Source organism: Acomys minous, assembly GCF_964271855.1.
Source record: "Acomys minous genome assembly, chromosome: 1".
Classification (NCBI taxonomy): Eukaryota; Metazoa; Chordata; class Mammalia; order Rodentia; family Muridae; genus Acomys; species Acomys minous.
In genome coordinates, this window is record NC_140483.1 from 173377130 (window position 1) to 173398947 (window position 21818).

The window sequence follows — 21818 nt, forward strand, 5'->3', positions numbered from 1 at the left end:
GCGTTTGAAGCCAACCTGGTCTACAAACTGAGTCCGGAGTAGCCATGGCTACATAGAGAAACTCTGTCACGAAAAACCAAAAACCAAAAACCAAACCAAAACCAAACCAACCAACCAAACAAAATTGTTGGCTTTCTAGAGTGAGAGCTTGCGAGAACGAGCCCAACACCTGGTTCCCGCTGATTACAACCAACCCGGGACAAGTTGAGCATAAAAGGCTCATTTTGTATCAACATTTGTGGAAAGACGGTAGTTAGTGGTGGTAAGGATAAAAACCTTTCAACAAAATCCCGCCAATTTGCATGGTGCTTTGGGGAATAGGCTTTCAAAAGCCAAGGAACAAAAGAGGATTTGCTTTTCCAAATCCCCGGAAGCGGCTACAGGGAGAACCAAAGCTCTTTATAAATTGTGGGAGGAGGGGCTGGGCTAACATCTAGCAAAGATGGAGCACACGCCAAGGCTCCGAGGTCTTATTTCTCACTGAATCCAGTTCTGCAATATTTATAATAAAAAAAAAAACCGTTCAACAGCACCAGAGAACAGACCTGCATTTTTTCCCACGCAAGCCGAGATACAAAGGGGATGGATGGGAGGAGGAGACAGACTTTGTGCAAACGAAAGGCTCTGGGGAGCGAGTTTGCCACCTGTGCCCGAGCTGGGGCGAACTCTCCCGGGGGACGCTGGCCCCATAGCGATCCCAGGGGGTTTCCCAGACCCTGAGAGGCAGCTTGGAAGCTAGTTTACAGAGCAAGGATGGGTTGCTATCCTTGGAAGGCACGGAAAAGGGGGTCCGAAGCTGGAATTTAGCACGCTAGTGTGTCGTGGGTGTTCTGAGACTAGGAGGAGGAATAAATTAACCGGTGCTGGAGCGCGCACTGGGCGAAGCGCGCTCCCGAGCCGCTCGGGCGCTCTGCGCACGCACGCCCCAGCGTTGGCGCATGCGCGGGCCAGTCCGCCTGGCGCGGGAGCGCGCTCGTGCGCGCGATTTCGGTCCGTCTTCCCAGCGGGAGGTCGCGTTCTCTGAGTACGCGCGTCTCCTGGAGCGGCGGCTCGGGCGGCGGGAGGGAGGGACGGAGGGCGGGCGGGCGGGACTCCGCGGGTCGCGGAGGCGAGGGGCGGGCCTGCCGGGGCGGGGCCAGGGAGGCGGAGAAAGTCCCCGCCGCCCAGAGTCCAGTCGCGTGTTCCCAGCCCCCGGAAGTGGCCGTTGTAAACTTCACTTCGTAGACTTTCTCCATCCTGGTCCTAGAGTCCACCGGCTTTCCTCAGTTGTCACTCTTTTCTCCTGAGGCTTACCTGGCCTTCCGCCCCGAGACCTGAAGCTGCCCCGGGGTCGTGGGTGTGCAGGCGGACCACGCGAGTCCGAGGTAACCGCGGGCTGTGGGTGCGTGGAGACGAGCGCCCGGGGCCGGGAGGTGCTGAGAGGAGACTGGGCTTGCAGTGAGGTCCGAGCTTAGGGACGCTCGCTGGTGGGGACACGCCTCCAGCTCCATCCTTCGCCCTGGCTCTCCGCCCACCGCGAGAAAGATGAGCATCCTCCGCGCTACCCGGAGGACCAGCGGAGGCGGGAGTCATCCGAGCTCTTTGAGATCAGTCCCGAAGGATCACCGCTTTTTCGAGTTTTACTACCCTTTCATTTAAATGCTAGCCACACATTAGGCACCCTAGAAACGTTTGATAAACAAAACAATGAGTTGTGCCAGATTTCTTTCTGCATCTTAGGCCTACCCACTAGGACGCTTAGGAAGTTTTTAAAAACTGAATTTTGTGTACAAGTGCCTTTTGTTTTGTTTTGTTTTGTTTTTTTTGACTGTTTAATCCCTTGCGATGGTCATCTTAGGCAAATACATAACTAATCAGAGTGGATATCAACAGGCTTTACACATCGATATTTTATACCTTTCACGATATTGGAGAAAAGAAACTGCCGTTTTGTTCTTTGCAATAGCAGTGCTTAGTAACGACCCAAACAGTTGTCGAGTCGGAAATGAACGTGCTTTCCAGTGAAAGGCAGAGGAATGAAGGCGGTGTAACCTGATCCTAGGGAAAGTGAAGGCCTGGAGCTTTCTCTGTAAATCCTGGCTCAGCCGTTATTAGCCGTGACAGGCAAATCACCCAGCTGGACCTTAGGGTTCTTTATGTCGGATAAGCAACTGGGCTCAGTCTTCAGGGTTCCGTTTAACTTTTGTTTGGTTCAGTTCATTTATCTTAGTCTTGTTTTTTTGGAAAGCCTCACTTCAGTTAATTTTTTCAGGGGTGGCGTGAAAGGTGGTGGAGACTGGACAAGAATTATAGGCATGTAAGTGTTCTGCTATTGAGCTGCACGCCAGCTCTTCAGTCCTCCCCCCCCCCCCCAAGTGAAAAGTGTAGCTGCTGACACTCCCTACACAGGTGTAGTGACTAATGAACGCAAAACTGCATAGGGGGAAAAAGATGGCCTTAGGAGGAAGTCTAAGCCCTTTACTCTCGATTTGAAAAAGTCTGACTTGCAAACAAGTGGTTGAAACAAGGAAACAGTATTATCCGGTTAGACACCCAGACTGAGACCATACTGGAATAGCGCCATGAACACAGGTTGTAATGGCGGAGGGGCTGGCTTAAATACTTGAGCAAACCTGGTGCTGGTTGGTGAGTTGGTCTTCATCGGTTTGAAGGGGGAGGAAGGAGAGAGGAGAGATTAGGCTGTGCTCAGGGAGGCTTTTCTGGATAAACATTAATTCCCCTCGGAGGCCCTGGTGCCGTTTTCTTTGTACAGAATCGTTAGAAGGCAAGATGTGTGTATGCGTTTTAGTTCTTTTAGTGAATGTCTTGGTATACGTCATTCAACATTTGGAAAACTCAGTTTTACCATCTGTGAAATGTGCAAATAGTCTCTCAAGGTTAAAGGGAGGGTGGGATTGAGAATGCTTAGCTCTGTGTGTGGCGCATAGTAAGTGTCCCATACTAGATTCTGACTGTTCACCCACTCTTTCCCTTTTAAAAAAAATTATTTAATTTTATATGCATTGCTGTGTGGGTGTCAGATCACCTGGAACTGGAGTTACAGACACTTGTGAGCTGCCACGTGGGTGGGAATTGAACTTGGGTCTTTTGGAAGATCAGACAGTGCTCTTAACCACTGAGCCATCCCCCCTTCCCCTGGCTTTTCGAGACAGGGTTTCTCTGTGTACCCTTGGCTGTTGTGGAATCACTTTGTAGACCAGGCTGGCCTCGAACTCACAGAGATCCTCAGAAATCCACCTGTCTCTGCCTCCTGGGACTAAAGGTATGTGCCACCACATCTGGAACCTTTGAGAATCCCCACCCCCACCCTCAGCCAAAGCTAGGTTTCTCTGTGTAGCCCCAGCTGTCTTGAAACTCTCTCCATAGACCATGCTGGATTCAAACTCCAAGATCCACCTGCCTCTGTCTCTTGAATGCTGTGGTTAAAGGCATGTGCCACTACTGCCTGGCTCTTTTGTTTAAATTTATGAGGGGTAACACAGACTTTCAACCTGAGAGTGAGGCTCAGATATGCTTCTCTAACTGCATAAATTTGTTTCTTTCTGTATATTAATGCTATGGGGCTTTGCTTTGAGTTCTTTCTGTTTGTCCTCCAGTTTGGTTCCCTTCCCTCCCTCCCTTCCTCCTCTCTTTCTTTCTGCTCTGCTTAGATTTCAGCCACAGAAGTTTCTCTTCAGCCCGGGAAGGACCTTAACAGGAGAGTTCATCACGCTGAACCAGCTCTTTCGTGACTGTTTTATGATCCGTGTCTCAAGTGCCCACTGTTAGAATGGGCAAAGCTCTCCCACTTTGATCTGCTGCTCTCAAATTGGCCTGTAATAAACGTCTCTTTTATCCTCAGGGTTCTGTCAGATGCCACCTTGTTCCTCTGTGGTCTCCAAAGACTCCCGCTGTTCTCTATAGCTTTCTTGGCCAATGGTGTTTTGCTGAGTGTTCTGTGGTTGGTTGGATTATCTAGTTGCCTCCTTCTCCTCTTCTTTTTGTTTTTTGAGACAGGGTTTTTCTGTATAGCCTTGGCTGTCCTAGAACTCACTCTATAGCCCAGGCTGGCTTCAAACTCACAAAGATCTGCCTCTGCCTTCTGAGTGCTGGGATTAAAGGCATGTCCCACCAGCTTGTTGCCTTCATTTCACAGACTCATGTATTTAAATGAAAACAGATTATGTTATAGAAAAACAAAGCCGGGCGTGGTGGCACACGCCTTTAATCCCAGCACTTGGGAGGCAGAGGCAGGCGGATCGCTGTGAGTTCGAGGCCAGCCTGGACTACAAAGTGAGTCCAGGACAGTCAAGGCTACACAGAGAAACCTTGTCTCGAAAAACAAAACAAAACAAAACAAACAAACAAACAAAAAACAAAAAAGAAAAACAAACATCAGTAATCCCAGCACTTGGGAGGTGAGGGCAGGAAGATCAGGAGTTGAAGGCAAGTCTCGGCTACATAGCAAATTTGAGGCCAAGCTGAGCCTCATGAGACTGTCTCAACCAACCAGCCAGTCAGTGTGGTGCTTATGCTTTTAATCCTCGCACTCAGAGGCCGAGGCAGGAAAATCTCTGAGTTTGAGGCCAGCCTGGTTCACAGAGTGAATTCTAGACTAGTAAGGGCTGCACAGTGAGATCCTGTTTCAAAACAAAACAAAACCAATCATCCAACCAAATGTTCCAAAACTGAAAACCAAAGCAAAAAGAACGAAACCAATGAAAAACAAAGCAAGAGCCTTAAATCAAGCTACTTGAAGCCAGAAGTAGTTTGAGAATCCATCCTCCTATTGTGCTCTTGTGCTATTATTTAGTTTTATTTTATGTGCATTGGTGTGGGGGTAAGGGTGTCAGATGCCTTGGAACTGGAATTACAGACAGGTGTGAGCTGCCATGTGGGTGCTGGGAATTGAACCCGGGTCCTTTGGAAGAGGAGACAGGTGCTCTTAACCACTGAGCCATCTCTCCAGCCCTGTGCTACTCAATTTAAAAACTTTCCCCTTGTATGACTATTTTCAAGCTACCAATATTAGTTCTATACTGTTGTATAACAAGTTTCCAGGAACTTAGTGTTTTAAAACACTTGGAACATTGCTTTATTAATTTGCCGGCTATTTGAGGCTACCTTTTGCTGTGTAGCTCATGCTGGACTAGCATGTGGGAACCTCTTCCCTTAGCGTCTCAAGCGTGGGCATTATAGGTGTCCTCCACCACAGCTGGCCAGCAGCACGCATCTGTTATCACAGTGTGTATAGTTCGCTAGTCCTGGTGCAGGCTAGCTGGTCCATCCGCTTGGGGACTCACAAGATGCTGACTGGGCTGTAGCCGACTGGGTGGAATCTGGCCCTTACTTGGATCTTTTTTTTCTAGTGTGCTGTTGCGCTTCTTGTGGCCCTTCCATTAGGTCGTTCATATCGTGGCAATTTGCTTCTTTAAGGATGGTAAGCTTTTTTTGTGTGTGTGTGTGTGTGTGTGTGTGTGTGTGTGTGTGTGTGTGTGCTGGCGTTTGAAGACAGGCTTCTGCACATATGTGCTATGCACCCACCAGCAAGATCTTATACTCATAGCAGTGTCATCCTGTCAGCTTTGCTACAGAAGCAAGTCACAGGTTGTCCCTTGTCAGGCGCAGGATATGACATAAGAAAGTGTAGAATACCCCTTCACTGGGGCTGAAGACGTGGGGACCATCTGCCACCCTGTTAGCCGTGTGAGCGATCTGATCTGGAGACTGGGGGAATGCTGTGGGGCTCTTCAGACGCCTGTGTCTAGAAAACTTTAGATCTGAAGATGTTACATGTCCAAACACACAGAAAAAAATGAGTTCTTTCAATTTGCTTTTATTGAAACAAACTCAATACATTTGATAAATTATTTCTTCACCCACTTTTAGTCCCAAGACAAAGAAAAATAAAACAAAGATAAGTAATTTTAAGGTTATTACTGACTAAAAAACTTCTAGGGGCTGGAGGGATGGCTCGGGGTTGAGAGCATTGGATGCTCTTCTAGAGGGGACCTGAGCTTAGTTCCCAGCACTGAATGATGGTTCACAACCACGTCCACTCTAGTGCCACAGGATTTGGCTCTCTCTATTGGCCCCTGAGGAGATCAGCCACACATGTGGTGCACAGACATATATGCAAGCAAAACACTTATACACATTTCAATGAATACATAAACAATTAAGAATTAAAAGCTGGGGCTGGAGAGATGGCTCAGCAGTTAAGAACACTGACTATTCTTACAGAGGTCCTGAGTTCAATTCCCAGCAACCACATGGTGGCTCGCAACCATCTATAATGAGATCTGCTGCCCTCCTCTGACCTGCAGGTGTACATATAGATCACTGTATACATAATAAATATTTTAAAAAAATAAAAAAAAGAATTAAAAATTGCTTTTGTTATTTTTGTGTGCTGATGAGGATCAAATTCAGGATCCCTTGCTTGTTAAGTGGGTGTCTTGCATGTTTAGTCCGTCTAAAGTTTTTTTCCCAGAGGGTAAAATAGAGATCTTTTTATACCTTTGGACTACATATATATATACATGTGTATGTGTGTATTATTGCCCACCTCCCCAGAAATGTCATCTTCCCACATTCCCTTAGTGGGTGACCGGTCCTGGGCGAGTCCCTGGGCGAGTCACACAGCTTCTCTGGTGCAGCTCACTTTCTTCCCTTGAGGCAGGGGTAACAAAGGCGGGGAAGGTCACAGCAGCTGCACTGAGTCATCTGTGACCTTGCAGGAAGAACTTGGGTTTTGGAATCATAGGTATTGGGGATTTGGTCCTTTAACTTGGTTACTTTTGTCAAGATATTTCTATTCTACTCTCTTGTGTCTTCATTTTGTCCTTTGAAAAACCAAACCAAACCGAAAACAAACAAACCAAAAAAACAAAACAAAATAAAACAAAACAAGAAAAAAAAACCCCAAAGAAACCACCACCACCACCACCACCACCACCACAACAACAAAAAGACCAAAAAACCAAAAAGACCAAAAAACCAAAAAAACTCCAACCCAACCAAACCAAACCAACAACAACAACAAAAACTCAGGGCAGTCCTTTCATTGCAGTCTTGTAGGGAGCAGAGTTCTAGAAGTTTGAACTACAGTTCTGGATGCTGCAGCGGGCGCCCAGTAGGTGAGTGACAGTGTTTGTCACCACTCTTCTTAAATTTAGTTATTTAGGTCACTGGAGAAATTATATTTTTCTGGATGTGGCTAAAATTCCATCCTGTTTTCCCTGAACTAAATTATTCTTTGAGCTGCACAAGTCACTGTTTAGTGAAATCGGGATTTCTCAGTACCAGGATTTTATTTTGGACTTCATTTACTTGAATACCTTTCTCTCATGGTCTCTTCTGGGGCTTGGTTAGCAGGGCAGAGGCAGAACATGTTGACATCTTTTCTCCTCTTGTTTTTGTCTTTTGGGTACCTTTATACACTCATAATATCACCAAATGGTTATTTTATTACGTCTTTTTCCCAGACCAAATTACTCAGTCATTCCCTTTTATTGGAAATCATTAAGCTTTTCAGAGTTCCGTGACTCAGTAATAAAAGCTGATAGCAGCCGAGTCCTGGGTGTGCTGTCTGTAGGATTCAGAAGGCGAGAGCTTGCCGCAGCTCCTCTCTTTGGGCAGAGGAAGGATGCTCAAAGACTCCAAGTGTCTTGCCTAAGGCCATACATACTTGCAGGGTACTGGCTGGATCCTGCTTCAGGTCTCTGAGGTTAAAGCTCCATCTTTCTTAGGACGTTGGCTTTTAGGGACTATAAGGAGGTATTTGTGGGATGTTGACATTTGCATTAGTGTTACCTTTGTTTAGAGGGGTTAGCCAGAGATGCAGTAACACTACTTGATTTACATACTTGGCTCTGTGTAATTTGGAATATCTCCAGAGGGTCAGCCAGAGCAAGTGACAAACACTTCTTTATTTCCTGCTTCCTCTTTGGAGGAAATGGGTTAAATTACTGCATTAATATATAAAGGAAGATCTTTTGAACAGACATGTAAGGAATGTTGTCATAGTGATGGTGATGCAGTTTGATCAGTAGTAGGGTTAAGGCTTTGCTTTGCTTTCTAGGTAGCTTATATGTCTAGTTGAAGATGATAGTATAGTTTTTTTCCCCTAGGACTTATTAACACACCAAAAGACATTTCTGTTTTTGTTTGTTTGTTCTTTTGAGATAGGGTTTCTCTGTGTAATAGCCCTGGCTGACCTGGGCTCTTATAGACCAGCCTGGCCTCGAACTTACAGAGATCTGCCCATCTCTGCCTCCAGAGTGCTGCGATTAAAGGTGTGTGCCACCATGCCTGGCCTTGACTGGATTCCAGACTATCGTGTTTTATTTCTTTTGAGTTTTTGAATAAAAATATCTAAAATTAAGAAACAAATTATTATGACATCATTTGTTTGAGAGTATTTTGGCATCTTCAGTGGCAAAATCGTGTTAAAATATCTCATTTATTTAAGCTGAATTCTGGGTCCCATGATTGGTACTATATATTCCTTTCCAAGTGCAAGAATAACTTGTTATTCTTATTTTTATTTAAGAAACTATGGCTGAACGTGCTGGTGTACCTGATGGCAGAGGTAGGCGGGGCTCTGAGCTGGAGGCCTGGTCTATGGAGCTAGTTCCAGGACAGTCAAGGCGACACAAGAAGCCCTGGCTTGAAAACCAACCAGTCAGGCTAGCGAGAAGGCTCAGAGGTTAAGAGCGCTGCTTGCTCTTCCAAAGGTACTGAGTTCAATTCCCAGCAACCACACAGTGGCTCATGACCATCTATAATGAGATTTGGTGTTCTCTTCTGGCGTACATGCAAGCAGAAATCTGTATACATAATAAATAAATTTCTAAAAACAGAAAAAACTAATCAATTAAAGTTTCTTTTTTTTTTCCAAAAGATTTGTTTATTATGTATACAATGTTTTGCCTGTACGCTAGAATCTCATTATCGATGGTTGGAGCCACCATGTAGTTGCTGGGAATTGAACTCAGGACCTTTGGAAGAGCAGTCAGTGCTCTTAACCTCTGAACCATCTTTCCACCCAATTAAAGCTTCTTTCTTTTTTTCTTTTTTGGTTTTTCGAGACAAGGTTTCTCTGTGTAGCCTTGGCTGTCCTGGACTAACTTTGTAGACCAGGCTGGCCTCAAACTTACAGTGATCTGCCTGCCTCTGCCTCCTGAGTGCTAGGATTAAAGGCGTGTGCCACCACCGCCCGGCTCAATTAATAAAAACATCATCATCATCATCATCATCATCATCATCATCATCAATCTTTTGAGACTGAGTGTCATTTATCCCAGGCTTGCTTCTGTTTTATTAGTAGCTGAGGATGACTTTCCCTGCCTCCCTCAGGTGCTGGGTTTATAAATATGTGCACCATACCCAGCTGCTGGGTTTACAGGTGTGTGCACCATATCCAGCTGCTGGGTTTACAGGTGTGTGCACCATATCCAGCTGCTGGGTTTACAGGTGTGTGCACCATACCCAGCTGCTGGGTTTACAGGTGTGTGCACTATACCCAGCTGTACAGTATAGGTTTTTGGAATTACCTGTGTCCTCTTTTACATAATAATTTAAAAATTAAGAAATAGGCTGTAGATCAAAATGAAAATCATCTTTTCAGGATTCAAATATAAAACTGCTGTTGTGTTGTTTATTATGTTAACAGACTTTAGTGCATCTACCCTGTAAGTCACAGACATCACCATACGGAAGTATATCATTAAGAAACAGTGGGTTATTTTGAAACAGTTGGAAGACTTACCATGAGTTTAAGCACGTCAAGTAATGCCACTACTGGGGATACCCAAAGGTAAGCCTTCAGTCTCTTCTTCAGTTGGAAAAGGTTTTTTTTTGTTTTTTTGTTTTTTGTTTTTTCCCCAAGACAGGGTTTCTCTGTGTAGCTTTGGCTGTCCTGGACTCACTTTATAGACTAGGCTGGCCTCGAACTCACAGAGATCTGCCTGCCTCTACCTCCTGAGTGCTGGGATCAAATGCATGTGCCACCATGCCAGGTGTAAAATGTTTTTGATTGCAAGAACCAGGGAGAATTAAGTGGGCAATGAAGCTAATTGCAGGGATTCTCCTGAGGGTGATTAAGGAGGTAGGCTTCTTGGGACTGAAAGGCAGCAGCACCTTCTAAGTATAGTACTGGCTCTCGGGACCCCTTGTTTTTGTTTTTGTTTTTTAACTGGGATCATAAAAGTCTATGTGTCCAAACTGGCTCCTCTCACTATTGGCTTGCTTATTCTCCATAATTCTGACTTTCTCTCCTGTGTTTCTGCCTGTTTTCATTTTTTGCTGGCCATTACTCTTCTTGCAGTAGCCTCTGTAGCTCTGCCTCCTTCCTGCACCTCTGACGGGACCGCCTGAGCGCTCCATTAGTTTTAGCTTTCACTAGGTGTGGTTGAGTGTGCATTTCAGGAAGTCCTATCTCATGCACGTTGTTCCTCTTCTTCCTGTGCCATGCGTTCCTTCTCTCCGTGGTAAGATGCTTTGCTTATTACCTCTGATGGATGGGTCCATAGTACAAAATGGACCATATTGAAGGGTGTGATTTTTTTTCTAAATGCATTTCTTAAGAAAATAAGTTTAGTAATTGAAAGCATCTTGGCGTGGTGTCTGTTGCCTGTAGTCTTGGCACCCAGGAAGCAGAGGTAGTTAGATTTTTGTGAGTTCAGGCACCCTAGTATATAGAGCAAGTGTTAGATTAGCCAGGATCACATGGAGAGACCCTGCTCAAATAAACAGCAAAACAGGGAACTAAATGTTAGAACTTTTTTTTTTAAGATTTATTCATTTATTATTATGTATACATTGTTCTGCCTACACAAACACCTGTAGGCCAGAAGAGGGCATCAGGTCACACTATAGATGTTGTGAGCCACCATGTCGTTGCTGGGAATTGAACTCAGGACCTTTGGAAGAACAGGCAGCATTTTTAACCTCTGAGCCATCTCTCCAGCCCCTGATGCTAATTTATTTTTGTTTTTGTTTTTCTCAAGATAGGGTTTCTCTGTGTAGCCTTGGCTATCCTGGACTTACTTTGTAGACCAGCCTGGCCTCAAACTCATAGTGATCTGCCTGCCTCTGCCTGCCAAGTGCTGGGCTTATAGGCATATACCACCATGCCCAGGCGTGATGCTAAAATTTTTAAGAAACCACCAAATTTATTGGATAATTTTACATCCCTGACAGTAGTATTTAGTTTCTTCATATCCTTGTCAGCACTTTAAAAATTACTTAATTTTTAAATAGTTATGTGAATGTAAAATGATACATTATTATGGATTTAATTTGGATATTTTCAATAATTAATGATGCTTAGCATCATTACATGTGCCTTTGACCATTTGCACGTCTTCTTTTGTGAAATGTCTTTTCTGCTCTTTAACCAGTTTAAAATTGTTTTTTTTTTTTTTATAACTGAACTCTAAGAATTCTTTGTATGTTCTGGATTAAGTCCTTTATCAAACCATACAAGCATTTTATCCCATTAAGTAAACTGACTTTTCATTCTGCTGGTTTCTTCTATGGTGTGAGGGTGCTGGTTCTGCTGGAGTTGCAGTCCAGGGCCTTCCTCTGCTGGGAGCTGCGCTGCTGCTGAGGTACATGTGCTCCCCTCTTTCTCCGGGAGTATTCTGAAGTGAAAAATGTTCTTAACTTCTAAGTTCTACTCATCAATTCTTTTTCTGTGTGGATTATGCTTTTCATTTTATATCTAAGACATCTCCAATTAAGGTCATAGATAACTTTTCTCTTATTTTTCTTTCAGGGAGTTTTATGGTTTTATTTTTATTTTTTTTAATGTTTGTTCCACTTTGTTACTTTTTGTGTATGATGTGAGGTCAGGGTCTAAATCTATTGCTTTGCACATAGATAGCCAGTTGTCTCAGAACATTTGTTGGTAATACAATTTTTTCTTATTGAACTTTTTTAGCACTGCTATTGAAGATTGCTTGACCATATAAATATGTGCTTTTCAAGAGTCTAAATTCTAATAATTAATCAGTTAATTTTTGTGATAATAGGTTCTTCAAACTTTTGTTTTCTTTTTCAAACATATTGCCTGTTCTTAATTAAATACCACCTTGTTTTGATTATTGAAATGTGTCAATTTCTTTTTTTTTCTTTTCTTTTTTTTTTCTTTTTTTGGTGTTTTTTTTTTTTTTTTTTTTTTTTTGAGACAAGGTTTCTCTGTGTAGCCTTGACTATCCTGGACTCACTTTGTAGACCAGGCTGGCCTCGAACTCACAGCGATCCGCCTGCCTCTGCTTCCCAAGTGCTGGGATTAAAGGCGTGCGCCACCACGCCCGACTGTGTCAATTTATTATTGCTGACAAATATTTGAGAGAGAACTTTAAGGAAGAGAAGGCTGATCTGTGTAACCTTGGCTGTCCTGGACTCACTTTGTAGACAAGGTTGGCCTTGAATTTACAGAGATCCACCTGCCTCTGCTTCCCAGTGCTGGGATTACAGTCGTGCGCCATTGCACCCAGCTGCTTCCTCGTCTTTTCCCACATCTTGGTTAAATTTATTATTCAATGTTTATAGTGTTAAAATCATGACAACTTTCAGCTGAGTTAGCCACATGTGGTATAATAGCCACTGTGGGGCCACTGTGGGGCCAAGCAGCAACAGTGACCTACCGTTCATGCTCTTTGTCACGTTGGACATGAAGATTGTCTTCGTTACTTTTCTATTGTGATAAAGCACCATGGCCAAAGCATCTTTGGGTGGAAAGGACTTATGTCAGCTTACAATCTCAAGCCCCACTTCATCCCTAAAGGAAGTGAAGGCATGGACTGAGGGGAGCAACGTGGAGTCAGGAACTAAAGCAGAGGCCGTGGATGGGTGTTGCTTACTGGCTTGCTCCTCCTGGCTTGCTCAGCCTGCTTTCTAGGGGTGGCACTGTGTACCCCTCCCCCAACCCCACCCCTCTTATCCCCCCCCCCATGGGCTGGGCTCTCCCACACCAATCATTAAGCAAGAACATTTCTTATAGACTTGCCTACAGGCACATCTGATGGAGGCATTTTCTCAATTGAGGTTCCTCTTACCAGAGAACTCTTTCTTGTGTCAGGTTGATAAAAATTCAACAAGGACAAAGTAAACCGCTGCTATCCTCTAGTCTTCTATGCTTTAAGCTATGGTGTTTGGCCTGTTGCTTTCCTCACTGCCTGCTTGGAATTCGTAGGTAAATCAGTTATCTACCTGTTCACCACCTTCTACTGTTTTATTGTTGTGACTTCATCTTCTTTCCTTGTATTCTGTACTTGGGGGCTCTTACCTGTTGTTGTAGCTAGTAATGTTATTTGTCAGGGAAGACATATACTTTAGTTTGGCATTTTAAAGCAAGAACGTGCATTTTTTGGATTTATTGATTTATTATTATGTATACAGTGCTCTGCCTTCATGTACATCTGCAGGCCAGAGGAGGGCCACATTATAGATGGTTGTAAGGCATCATGTGGTTGCTGGGACTTGAACTCAGGACCTCTGCAAGAGCAGCCAGTGCTCTTAACTGCTGAGCCACCTCTCCAGCCCCAAGAATGTGCATTCTTTTGTTTATACTTTCCTTTTTTATAATGTGTATTACATTTACAGTAATTGAAAAATATTAAAAAAGATGTCTCGCTCTTCCAAAAGTATTCAGTATTTGATAATTGGCTGGTTTATATACAAATTTTGAGCAGTGTAGTATATTTTCAGTGGACAATATTTTGTTACAAGCAAAATATGACTGCATTTCCCCCCATATTCTGCAGCGGACACATTTTTACTAGATTATGAATTTATTATCCTAGGACCTTATCAAGTTCTGTTTTTAAAATAAGCTATGAGAAATGATGTTAGATTTTTTTTTATTGCATGAGAATTATATTTTATTATGACCTTATTTTGTAGGTTGAAAAATGCCTCATTGGATGTAAAACAAATGCTTAAAAATGAAGCAGAGTCAGATATCACTGCTGATCTCAGAAAGAAGCTCCATCGGGCTAAGAAGGAGAAGCTAGAAATGACAGCTAAGCACAACGCAGAGGTAGAGCTCATTTCCCTCCCGAGTAATATAGAAAGGGGTGGGTGGGGCTGTGCAGGGGCCGGTGAACTTCTGACTTTGAGTTCCAGGACAGCTAGGCCTCTGTTACACAGAGAAATCCTATCTGGAAGAGCCAAAAGCAAACCAAACCTAAAAACAAAACCCAAACACGTAGTACTTTTCCTTTTCCTCAAACTATCATAAAATTTTATTTTTATTTCTTTTACAAAATTTATTTCATATACTTTTCTGTAGGACTTAGGCTGTTGAGCCAAGAGCTCTAAAGCATTTATTTTATTTTATTTTATTTACTACATCACAAGCATTAAGTTTAATTTAGTATATAAGTTATTTATCAATGATAAATCATTTAGCCATTGACTATGTCATAATCTTAGAGTAAGAAAGGATATTACAGATCATCACATTTTAGCTTTCCCAGCCATTTCTGTCACAGTAGCTAAAGGAATGTTACAATTAGAGAGCCCTTTGTTAAAATCTGTGTAATATTGTGACTTTTATTATTTTATACTGTTGTTGATGTTTCAACTAAGAAAAATAACACATTATTCACTAAATTGTACTTTGTTGCCATTTGATTCTTTTTTATTTTTTGGTTTTTCGAGACAGGGTTTCTCTGCGTAGCCTTGGCTGTCCTGGACTCGCTTTGTAGACCAGGCTGGCCTCAAACTCACAGCGATCCACCTGCCTCTGCCACCCAAGTGCTGGGATTAAAGGCCACATTTTATACATACATTTCTATGTGTGTGTGTTCATATGACTATGTGTCATGTGTGTATGGGTTTCCTCAGAGGCCAGCAGAGAGTGGTGGATGCCCTGGAGCTGGAGTCCTGCGTGCTTGTGAGCTGCCCGTCCTGATGCTCAGAACAGACCTGGGGTCCTTTGGAAGGGCAGCCAGGACTCCGCACCAGGAACGCCCCCCCCCCCAGCCCTGTTTGCTTCTTGAATACATCTAGGAGATGAAAGCAGAGGACTACACGGACTTTTAAATGTTGATTACGCATCATGCATGTTGGTCTTCTAGGTGTGATTTTGTGATTCACACGAGCATTTTTCCTTTTGTTTGTTTAAAAAGGCTTTTCCTTTAGTGGAGTCTCTATAAGGAGTCTTTATTGCCTGGTAAAGCAGTGTTTCCTTCCTAGTGTTCCAGGAAATGCCAATTCATGAATTCTAGTAAACACAGAGTGAGCTTTTGGTAAGAAATGTAAATGCTTGTGTATGCAGCCTCATTATCTTACAGGCATGTTTTAGTGCCAGTTCATGAGCCCAGGAATCTGTTTTTAGCTGTCAGGCTACGAGAGCCAGATTGCCAGGTTGCGGTCTGAGGTGGAAAAAGGAGAAGCACAGCGGCAGCGTCTGGAGTACGACCTGGCCGTCGTCAGGAAGGAGGCTAGTCTTGGAAGGCGGGCAGCTGAGGAGAGATTGACTGAGGCGCAGAGGATTCAAGAAAAGCTCTGTGGTAAGGCAGCTTCCCCTCTTCTGCAGCTTTGTTCTGCATGCTTGCTCGCTGTTGCACATCCATAATGGGTCTCATGTAGGGGTTTCACTCATGGGACTAGTTTATGTGTTGGTAAAATGTTTAGTTTTGTTTCCATGTTGGGGATTTTACCCAGGGCTTTGTGTATAGCAAGCAAGCACTCTGTCACTGAATTGGGTTTTCAGCCATGTATTAACTTTTGGGGGGCTTTTGGGCATGGGGGAAGAGGTGTGTCCCAGGAAGGCTCAGACTTGCTGTGTAGCTGAGGATGACCTTGAACGTGTGCTCTTTGTTGCTTTTGCCTTGCAAGTGCTGGGACTACCGTGTGTCCCTCTGCTCCTGCTTTACGCAGTGCTAGGGTTGACTGGGCACAGGGCTTGCGAATACTAATCCGTACTCTCCCAGCTGAACTCTAACCTCAGGCCTGTTAGTATTTCATACTGCTGCACGAATGGAAAAAGACAGACTTCTGCTGGCCAGGGCTTTAGGGTACTCACTCTTTAAGCAAATAGGCAAGAGCACAAAAGAGTTGTGATTGTGTCCTATGGACGCTTTAGGCCCCTTCGTAACATATAGTTTGAGTCAAAATTTCTAGCCAGCCAGTCTGCATGTTCAAGAAACACTGCAAGTGAATTTTTGATCATGTAGGTTTATGTGTCACTGCATTAGAATATGTGCCTTAAAAAGAAAGAGGCACCAACTTTAAAACTAAGCCTGCTGCTATGTAGGATTTAGTTATAAATAAACTATTAGTATAGATAAATGCATACAAATGCACTTAGGTTACTATATAATTCAAAGCAAGCATCCAGATCATGTTGTAGAAAAGTATCTAAGCAAATATTGTGTTGTATTTATATAATGAAATATTAATCAGCCATAAAAAGGGACCAAATAAACTGGGCATGGTGGTGCATGCCTTTACTCCCAGCACTCCAGAGACAGAGGCAGGTGGATTGCTGTGAGTTCGAGGCCAGCCTGGTCTACAAAGTGAGTCCAGGACAGCCAAGTCTAACACAAAGAAACCCTATATAAAAAAAAATATATGCATTTTTTGAATGAAAGAAAGGAACACACACACACACACACACACACACACACACACACACACACACACACCCTATACATTCAAAGTAAGTAAATCTGTACCTGCAAATAGCTAGCTCAGTGGGGCAAACCACTAGCCTTGGAAACCTGATGACCTGAGTCTGATTCCCAGATTCAACAATGGAAGAAAAGAACAAACTTTGAGAAGGTTATTTTCTGACTTCCCATGTATCCCATTACATACACACACATACACACACTTGCACACGCACACGCACACCACACCACACTTCTGTACAATGACAAGTCTTTTAAAAGAAAGCAAACTGAAAGTATGAGATCCATCTGCCTCTGCCTCCCCAGTGCTGGGATTAAAGGCTTTTTTGTTTGTTTGAGACAGGCTTTCTCTACGTAGCTCTGAATGTCCTGGAACTCAGTCTGTAGGCCAGGCTAGACTTGATCTCAGATCTGTCTGCGTCTGCCTCTAGAGCATTGGGATTAAAGGCGTGCACCATCACACCAGGCTGGATTTGTTTTCTTGAACAGAGGGAAAGGTAACTGCTAGGGGCAGCTGGTGCTAGAGGTGCACTTGACCACGGCATGCCTTTAAGAGTACGCCATATTGACTCATAGCAGAACCACCTCCATCTGAGGGAAGGCAGAGAGGGAAAAATAAAAAAATAGTACAGGCACAGAGAGTTTTTCTAGATTTTATTGAGGGAGAAGGTTAAATATTTTGTTTAGCCGGGCGTGGTGGTGCATACCTTTAATCCCAGCACTTGGGAGACAGAGGCAGGTGGATCACTCTGAGTTTGAGGCCAGCCTGGTCTACAATGAGTCCAGGACAGCCAAGGCTACACAGAGAGACCTTGTCTCAAAAAAAAAAATTGTCTAAAGATGGTGTTGTAAATGAAGCCAGCTCCACTGGTTAGCTTCTTAGGCTCTCAATGAGTTAATTTGTGGTTGGAAGTATATTGATTACTCTACCGTATTCTTAATAGCTCAGAATTCAGAACTTCAAGAAAAGGCAAATGAGATTGAGAATACATTTCAGGCTTCCCAAGAGAAGTGGAAAGAAGAATGCAGGAGGTTTGAACGTGATCTGGAGGAAAGAGACAACATAATTCAAAACTGCAACCAGGAATACGAGTTACTTATGCAGGAAAAAAGCAGGCTACAAAAGACTCTACAGGTAAAATACTCACATAGTGAACGTTTCTTCACACAGTGTCCGTTGAGATGGACATTACACCAAACTCCCCTGGGGTGTCCTTCCTTCCTTCCCTTTTAGAGGCATTTTTATGTATCTCCTGTGCTGTGCCTCAGCATTGCATTAATACGTATAGTGTTTATTTTGTGAAAAGCATTTGAGATCTCTGATCTCAGTGGTAGAGTCCTTGCCTTGACTGTTTGAGGCCTTGGGTTTGGTCCCCTGCACCATAAGTAAATGGCAGAAAAACAACAGAACTAAACAAACAAGGCAAAAGTGATAACCAAAAAGAAAGCAGCAGCTACTTCTCTGGATATACTGTAAAATTAAGACACATATCCCTTTTGTTCTAGCAACATTAAAATGTGAAATTTAAAAAAGTGTGGGTTCTAGATTTCAATTTGAATATGCAATAAATACGGAAATTATATGTTTCAAGCATCTTATATAGAGCATATTCTATGATGAATTATAAAAGGCAAAATATTTAATTTGCACTGAGGCTATTGTGGGGTGTATATTTCCATAGTTTTTGTCCTTTTTCCCCCCTTCCCTACAGTATAAGTGGGGCTAAAGTTGAAGTTGACAAGCAACTTAGATAGTAGATATGGAATTGAGTATATGTGTTATGATTTTGAAGTAATTATTTATGTATTGTTTTGTTTGCTTGTTTTTGAACAGGGTTCCTTTGTGTAGCCCTGGTGGTCTAGAAAATTTACTCTGTGGACCAGGGTGGCCATGAACTCAGAGAGATTTACTGGCCTCTGCCTCCTGAATGTTGGGATTAGAGATGTACACCATCAACTGCCTGGCTATAGTAGTTTAAGTTTTTTTAAAAAAAGAAAAGAAAAATGTAAAAATGTTCTATATTTACCTTGAGTACACATTGTTTTTCTGCATTGCTGTATCCTTGCATGGTCTCCGGGGCTTGACCTGACTAGGGAGGCAGGAGAATGAAAAAAGAACCAAGGGACATAGAACAGGGCATATTGGATGTCCTGGGCTCTCTGATAGAGAAGTGTCCTAGAAGGCGGGGCTACTACATACAGCTAAGCAAGGAGGCGGGGCTACTACAGCTAAACGAGGAGGCGGGGCTACTACATACAGCTAAACGAGGTGGGGCTACTACATACAGCTAAATGAGGAGGCGGGGCTACTACATACAGCTAAATGAGGCGGGGTTACTACATACAGCTAAATGAGGAGGCGGGGCTACTACATACAGCTAAACAAGGAAGCAGGGATACTATATACAGCTAAATAAGGAGTTGGGGATACTACATATAGGTGGATAAGGAGGCGGGGTTATGGTGTACAGGTGTACAAGGAGGCGGGGTTATGGTGTACAGGTGTACAGGAGGCGGGGCTATGGTGTACAGGTGGACAAGGAAGTAGGAACAGTCTCTACAGGGGAACAACCTTCAGGTCCTGAACGTCTGGGGAGAAAGGTATGCTGGACGTTTTCTGCACACACTGCCAGCATTTGCACTTGTGCCCTAGGAAGGCTTTGCATTCTTCTGAGCCTAACCTCGGGGAGGCTTTGCCACTCCCATGGGGTTGAGGCATTCACTGGTCCTTGACATAGCTGTGCCTGTGTGAGACAGCACACATTCACTCAGAACTTTACTTGCTCCCTGTACTGCATCTTCACTAAGAAAGGATTTTACCAAAATGTAAAGGCTTTGTTACAAGTGTCCCCAGATCCACTTTTAGTTTCTCCCTGTCAATAATCCTGCCTTGTCTCTTGGTTACCTGCGCATTGCTTTACCCTGGTGTTTGAGCGGTCGATGTGTGTGTGTGGTTAGTCTATCAGTCCTCGCTGGACATGTGTTACTTTGCCTGCATAAAATGTGACAGTAGGGGGAAGGAGGGCTGGTGGTGGCAGACTTTTTCCGTCAATTAGCCTGCACCTTAGGGTATCAGATCCTACTTAGGCTTTGAGTTTAGGCTATGGTCTCTGTGCTCCCCTGCACTGAGATCCTTAGAGGAGTGTGGGGTTGAACAGGGGTCACTTTTTAATCCTGGGGTAGGGGAAGCTTCAGGCTCTTGCTGCTGAAAGTTATGAGGGTTATATTTACAAAACAGTCCATGTAGCCAGATCTCTTTTTTTGCCTCACATAAACCACAGACCTTCTCTCCTCATGTTAACCAGGACTTCATTTTAAACCTGTAGGCTAGAAAATTGATCTTCACAGGAAACCTGTATTTTATATTAAGGATTTAGATCTAATTAGCTTTTATAAATGTGGTATGCTTAAGAAAATTAAAAAGAAAAACCTTTAAAACTATCTGTAGAACTAAAAACTGGTTATAGCCTGAAGTGAATATTTGTATTAACATTTAGGAATTTTCTTATTCTGATTTATTGAACAGCAGTCTTGCTCCTTGTTGTTGTTGTTGTTGTTGTTGTTGTTGTTGTTGTTGTTGTTTTGAGCAGGGTTTCTCTGTGTAGCCTTGGCTGTCCTGGACTCACTTTGTAGACCACGCTGGCCTCGAACTCACAGTAATCCACCTGCCTTTGCCTCCCGAGTGCTGGGATTAAAGGCATGAGCCACCATGCCCGACCAGTCTTTCTCTTCTTTTAGAAATATTTTTATTTTTTGCCAGGCTGTTGTGGCACACTTTAATCCCTTGGGAAGAGAGGGAAGCCTTGTGAGTTCGAGGTTAGCCTGGTCTACATAGTGAGTTCCAGGAAAGTCAAGGGTACATAGAGAAACCCTGTCTGGAATAACCAAAAACAAACAAACACTCCAAACAAATAAACAAAAACACGAAAAACCAAACCTATTTTCTTAGCCAGACTTCCTATAAATTTTAGGGATAATACAGTTTACTCACAGTTAAAAATGTCCACACTAGCTGGGCATGATGGTGCACATCTTTAATCCCAGCACTCAGGAGGCAGAGGTAGGTGGATTGCTGTGAGTTCGAGGTTAGCCTAGTCTACAAAGTGAGTCCAGAACAGTAAAAGCTACACAGAAATACCCTGTCTCTAAAACCAAAACAACAACAACAGCAACAACAAAAAACCCAACAACAACAACAAAATGATGTCCACACTAACTGGAATTTATTTTCATTTTGTCCCAACCTCTGATGTTAAATTGCTCAGATTTATATTATGATAGTCAAAATAATAGTTTTATTGAGATTTTAAGCATGAATTATTAATCTTTTTTGAGACAGTTTCATGTGCCCATGGCTGTCCGTGACCTCTCAGTATAGACAAGGATGACCATGCGCTTCTGCCTCTGCCTCCACTCCGCAGTGCTGAGATACAGGTGTGCACCCGCACGCCTGCTGTTACGCACAGCTGGGCATTGAATCCAGGCTGAATCATGCTAAGCAGCTGCTAGTAGCTACATCCCCAGCCCCAAGACGTTAACATGGATCGAGAGTTTTTAGCAGTCTGTTGGAAGGGAGAGCCCTTGAACATTTAACCTAGGGCTAAAAGATAACAGGGAACCTTTATTGATGCACTAGTAAAGCAAGGTTTTCTTCACGTAAAGGAAGCCCTGGAAAGGCACCAACAAGAGAAGGCTGAGATGGAGTCTCACATCAGGGAGACTGCCTTGGAGGAGTTTAGATCACAAGAAGAGCAGTGGGAAGCAGAACGAAGAGAGCTTCAGCTTATAGTCCAGGTATTCCGAAAACAGCTCCGCCTCTGAAATGTCTCTCGGTGCTTATGATACTAAAGTTCTCTTAACACACAGTCTACTAGCTCACTCACTTGAAGAACAATTCCAATTCTTCCATCTCTGGAAGGCCATGTTGCACCTGAAGTGACGTGACTGTAGGGAGGCTGTTGCAGATGTTGCGGTTGGCTGACTTCGTTGCGTCATTTATATGTGTTATAGATTTTACTTACTTACTTTTGAGACAGGATCTCATGTAGACCAGGCCCCACTCAAACTTTTTGCCCATCTCTTGCTGCCCCTCTGCCCCTCCTGGTTCTCCTGCCTCCACCTTCTGAGAGCTGGGGTTATAGGCATACAGTAATTATGGTGGCATATGGCATTTTATGTGTGCATACATAT

At 43.6% G+C, this 21818-nt stretch overlaps 1 protein-coding gene across 9 annotated transcripts in view; it reads left to right on the plus strand.

Moving 5' to 3' along the window:
* The first annotated feature begins 1105 nt into the window (after positions 1-1105).
* The window catches only part of CCDC171 (coiled-coil domain containing 171), a 304004-nt gene continuing 283291 nt past the window's right edge, over positions 1106-21818 (plus strand). For 5 of the 9 annotated variants that reach the window (XM_084777635.1, XM_084777631.1, XM_084777636.1 and 2 more), the window contains exons 1-6: positions 1106-1364; positions 9656-9799; positions 13894-14029; positions 15332-15506; positions 17573-17763; positions 21291-21422. In XM_084777635.1, coding sequence (XP_084633761.1) covers positions 9753-9799; positions 13894-14029; positions 15332-15506; positions 17573-17763; positions 21291-21422 — 681 coding nt within the window. In that variant the 5' untranslated portion in view covers positions 1106-1364; positions 9656-9752. Of the gene's footprint in view, positions 1365-2251; positions 2297-9655; positions 9800-11529; positions 11595-13893; positions 14030-15331; positions 15507-17572; positions 17764-18462; positions 18670-21290; positions 21423-21818 lie in introns of those variants that run through there. The other 4 variants (XM_084777633.1, XM_084777632.1, XM_084777639.1 and 1 more) reach the window with 4 other exon arrangements.